The following is a 5035-nucleotide window of genomic DNA, read 5'->3' as shown; positions in this document are numbered from 1 at the left end:
CAGTGGGCTCAAGGGATAGGCCGAGTTGACTCTGTGATCAGTTGCCAATTCTAGTGAGCATAACTAAAGATTGGTTATAGTTACACAGCAACCGCCCATTGACTTGCACATTATTTTTTCCTTAAAAGTCGGAAGCTTAACCCACCATCAAACTAGTAAACAACATCCTTTTGTGCTCAATAGTCAGACTTGATGAACAAAGCACAAGGCACATTCGATCATTTGATTGGTTAGTGAACTTCCCATAGGTCTTCGATCTTCATATTATTTTTTCATTTAGCACTCTCTCTCTAGGCTGCATTATCATTATTACTTTTCCTTTCGGACATGGAATGTCCACTCCGCCCACCAAAATAGGGTCGATACCAGGTTTGCTCCCAAGCAGATCATTTCAAGAAGTCTTCTCCTTCATTGATTCATCACAAGAAACAAAGTTCATTTTTTTGCAATCCACATGCCAGAAACGGGCTAGAAAGAGAAGACAAATCAATAACGGCGACAAGGGTTCAGAATCAGATCAACAACCCATAAATCAATTCATCTTCCTGCTGCGTCTTTTGTGTCTCCAACCCGTTTGGTTAGTATGAGTACACATGATAGATATGCATATTAACTGGTGTTATTTCACGAATTATGATGTCCGGGGAAACCATTGGTAGATTTGGGTACTGAAAATTCTAAATTAGTATTGATGTCAACCTAGTAGGTTTGTTGGGCACCTGGAATTTTTAGAGGAAAAAGTGCAATTATCATTATCCAGCATAGTGTATTTGGGTCCTACATGTGCCTTTTATGGCAGACATGAGATTGAAGCATAGTTAGTTTTCCAATGAATCACTGTTGAAACATTTGACCAACCCTTGTTTCTTCAATATCTATCTATGCAGTGAAATTCGGGGAAATATCTTTTTTGGAAATTGGGTACAATAGGGTATTTGTAGATTTACGAAGGAACATGTGAGCGGGGATTTAGAATTTTGGGCCTTGTAGTACTAGGTGGCAAAATTCCTATTTAGTAGAGAATTTTGCAGTGTTTTCTTGCCCCTCGAATACAGTTTGATGGGGAAAAAGTAAAACCTCCCAAAGGTGTTATGATGCTAGCTTTCAGCATCTCTTCTTTGATTATGACTTTCTTGATTCCCTGTTGAGAGGCTCCAGATCAGTGCACAGATTCTAGGAAATTTTAAGTCAACGGAATTCATAATGAAGCATAATCTAGCCAAAATTTTAGATTTTTCCCCCACCGGAACAGTTTGCTTTCTGGACCATTGCTTCATGATTTGCGAACACATCATCTTCCCATTAACTTATGCATTCCAATATTTAGCAACTTTAGCATTCTTTTAACGAATCAATATGAATTCTTGGTGTGTAAATGGATATGCCATCTATCTGCCAGCCCATAAATTGAATCCATCATGCCCAGGTGTTCCAATATAATGGCTATTTGGATTGTGTTTTCTCATTGTAGTATCACAATTATATATTCTTTTTGCTGTTTATAATCTGTTTTAATTCCAGTCAAACGAAGAAAATAATTAATTTTCATGAGATACATAAACATGTTCTTGTTGGTAATTCTAAGCGTATTCATGTGTGAGCTGTCTTGGGCTGTAGCTCACAACTAAAATTAATTTTTTAATATAAAAAATAATTTTTTTAATGTAAACAAATAATTTTGAATAATAAATTAGTCAAAAAAAAATTAAAATTCACCCCAAAATTTGTGATGTACAATTTTACATCTCAACAAAAAATTTCAGCCTCTCCCTACATAAATTTTTGGATCCGCCCTGCTAACTGAAGAATAAATTCTTAGGATTTTTAGTAAAAAATTGGAAGACATACTTTCAGGTGTAACACACTTCCTTACCCTCTGCATATTGGCAGGAACCTAGACTTAAACAGCATTGTTGGCTTCCACTTTCCAGCTTCATAAACTTTACATTGAAAGATGAGTTCCTTCCTTGGTTGTTTCTGCTCAAGGAAAGTTGGTGGTCATCCTGGTCTTGAACAGCTTGCTATTCTTGCTTCAGAAACTGCTTGTGAGTAAACAAGTTCTTGTTGCTCAGCTGCTTGTTAGTAGATAACTGTAGCTGACCCAGCTCGGGTATTTCTTTGTTCTGTTCTACTCTCTTTCCAGAAGACAAGCAACATGTTGTTACCAATTGAATGCTCTTGATACCTGCTTGGAACCATGTTAGTGGCATATAAAAATATAACTAGTACTTCTTGTTGGTTCCAACTACTTGGTGCTGATACCCTGAATCCCTCATTAATCTTTGCTTGCAGGACACCTCCTAAACTAATTCGAAAGGCCACATCCTTTCTCTCTACTTCTAGCAATATTATTTTAGTCATTCATCTTCTGCAGTGAGAGCATTTACTTGAAGAAAATCACATCCTCCTAATTGGCCTTCCCATAGTCTACTTATCTTAAGATGGTCTATGCATTGGAATTGCTTAGCGACACTAATGTACTATATTACTGGCCATAGGGACTATGTAGTGGATAATATTTGGACTGAGGCACTTTGTTTGTTTGGCAGTCACTATAAATGAAGTAGAGGCTTTGCATGATCTTTACAAGATGCTAAGCAATTCCATAGTTGAAGATGGTCATATTCACAAGGTATCTTTGCCACCTCTAGGCTATTCTTTTGTACAAAATCTGTTTTCTTTTTTTCCAAAGTTAGTTTACACTGCCTGTTCTATGACTATTTCCTAACAATTGCTATGCCCCGAGTGTGGACTTCTTACATTTTCCGTTTTGGAATGTAACAGGAAGAATTCCAACTTGCACTTTTCAACGGCAGGAGCGCGCAGAATCTCTTTGTAGATAGAGTGCGTGTGCTTAAATATATGATTATACAACATGTGAATTATTTTTTATGTGTTATTTACTGATTTTCAGAGGACAAAAGTTGTATACATTTTTAGGTTTGCCCAATTTATTGCAGTTATTTGACTTGTTCAACCTTAAGAAGAATGGGGTTATTGATTTTGAAGAATTTGTTAGATCATTAAGTATCTTCCACCCAAAGGCTCCTAAAGCAGACAAAATTGCATGTAAACAGCCCTGACATAGTTCCTAATTGAATGAGCTTTTTTTTCTTATGATATTACATCATCTACTGCATTACCGGTGATAACCACTACTAACTTGGGGAAGACTCTTCTTGCAGTTATATTTACACTGTTTGATCTAAGGTGCACTGGCTACATCGAGCCTGAAGAGGTAAATGTTTTCAAAACACTCCGATCTCTTATTCCATGCAAGCTAAATTATCCAATCCATTTGTGGGAAAAATGCTTTCATTTATGGATACTATAGCATCAATGACAATAAATGCTAACAGAGTGGCCTTTATGTTCTGTATGCCCCTTCCATGGATTGTTGTCTGGAACAACCTTCTTAAATTTGCATTTTACAGGAAAAAGAAGTAACATGGTTTAATAATCTATATATTGGATCTGCTACTCTGTAGGACTGCAAGTGAAAAGAGCTGCTCATGAACAGCTCGGAGTGTGGCTCGATTAAGGCTCATTGAAGCTTGTTTAGTATACAAGCTGAGTTTGAGTTTTAAGGTGCTTGGCTTGTCTGGGCTCGTGAACAAGCTTTAATACTCCTTCTATTCCTTGAATGATAAACCTTATTATTCTTGTTATTTTGATAAAAAAAGAATGAAAAGATAAAGAAAATTTAAGAAAAATTCTTGAATGCTTGAGTAGTTCTGAGCCATGACAATTGCATGCCTGTACATTTTCATCAGGGTGATTTCAGCCTGGATGATTTCCATGGAAAGGAAAATTTAAAAAAAATGACTCGTATAAATGCATTCTTACATACATAAACACATTTAATTCTTCTCGTTTTCTTTTTCTTCTAGAAAATTCTAGGTCCAGACATATATAACCGTTGGTTTAGCAAGACAAGTCCCTGAAGCACACTAGCAGTTTTACTGTGAAATCTTGTCAAATCATTAGTTTCCTGCTTTATTTTCCTTCAAAATTTCAAATTTTTCTCTTTGGTGATATTGCCGGTTCTTTACCCACCATCTTGGAATGCTTGTGACGTTGAAGTTGAAGGAGTTGGTTTTGGCTCATCTGAATGAGTCAGAGTTGACACTTCCAGATGATGCAATTGATGCCATTGTCAACAGGGTAAGGAATTATAGCTTTATGGGTTTTTTGTCGATTCACTCTTCTTTCCTTCTCATCTTGTGCTCGTCTTTTCAAAGACAATCAAGGAAGCAGATCTTAAAGGAGATGGGAAGATTGATCCAGAAGAGTGGAAGGAATTGGTAGCAAAGCATCCATCCATACTAAACATCATGACTATTCCAGATTTGAAGTGAGTTACAAGTATTCATAATCCTTTCATATTTTTACCACTTCCACTTCTTGGAACACCCTGTTGAGGGTGATCCTTGATAACAACGGTAAGATTCTCCTTTGTAACCAAATGGTCAAGGGTTTGAGTGTTATGGGAAAAACAATAGGAAGGCTGTGTACAAATAGAGCCTCCCCCAATCCTTGCAAATCGAAGAACCTCGTGCATTGAAACACTGTTATAATCCCTCAAGAAAGATCTAGAACTCACTGAATGTTTGTTTTTCGGTTTTTGTCTTTGTTTTTTTGATGTTTTTGGCTATTTTGGTTGATGTATTTCAGGGAAGTAACTCTGGCATTTCCAAGCTTTGTGCTAAACACTGAAGTCAGAGATTCAAAGCTAATTTCATGAGGATTTGCAGATATTACTAATTCTGAACGTGGAAGCACTGACCAAAAACCTAAGAACTTCCACATAAGATACTTGTGTATGTTTGCACTTACAGAGCTGCACAAAGGTGAGATTTAACTTTACTAAGGTTGCAAAAAGGCCATGCTGGGACAGTTTTCGGTTAACACATTTTCTAGTAACTCTTATTTTCTCTCCTAGTGAGATTAAGACTTGTAATGTTTTTGTTTATTGTCATATGTTGAGATGAAAAAGAAACAACAAGAAACAAAAAGAAAAGTCTACTGATTGATG

The 5035-nt window shown here is 36.5% G+C and overlaps 1 protein-coding gene across 1 annotated transcript; it reads left to right on the top strand.

Annotated features, from left to right (window-relative positions):
* Positions 1 to 218: 218 nt before the first annotated feature.
* LOC127813303 (calcineurin B-like protein 7) lies at positions 219 to 5035 on the top strand. The gene is made up of 9 exons (XM_052354220.1): positions 219 to 577; positions 1891 to 2045; positions 2550 to 2632; positions 2785 to 2844; positions 2961 to 3069; positions 3186 to 3238; positions 4084 to 4164; positions 4242 to 4354; positions 4675 to 5035. The coding sequence occupies exons 2-9, from the start codon at positions 1955 to 1957 to the stop codon at positions 4742 to 4744; spliced, it is 660 nt and encodes a 219-aa protein (XP_052210180.1). The 5' UTR covers positions 219 to 577; positions 1891 to 1954; the 3' UTR covers positions 4745 to 5035.

This window comes from Diospyros lotus, chromosome 11 (genome assembly GCF_014633365.1).
Source record: "Diospyros lotus cultivar Yz01 chromosome 11, ASM1463336v1, whole genome shotgun sequence".
In the NCBI taxonomy this organism is placed as follows: Eukaryota; Viridiplantae; Streptophyta; class Magnoliopsida; order Ericales; family Ebenaceae; genus Diospyros; species Diospyros lotus.
This window is presented reverse-complemented; position numbering and strand designations above follow the sequence as displayed.

Bases quoted from the DNA above. Each gene is read 5' to 3' on its own strand.
- LOC127813303 (XM_052354220.1), top strand. From the start codon at position 1,955: ATGAGTTCCTTCCTTGGTTGTTTCTGCTCAAGGAAAGTTGGTGGTCAT. The intron at 2,633-2,784 runs GTATCTTTGCCA...GGAATGTAACAG, and splicing joins AAGATGGTCATATTCACAAG to GAAGAATTCCAACTTGCACT. The intron at 3,070-3,185 runs GTAAACAGCCCT...CTCTTCTTGCAG, and splicing joins TAAAGCAGACAAAATTGCAT to TTATATTTACACTGTTTGAT.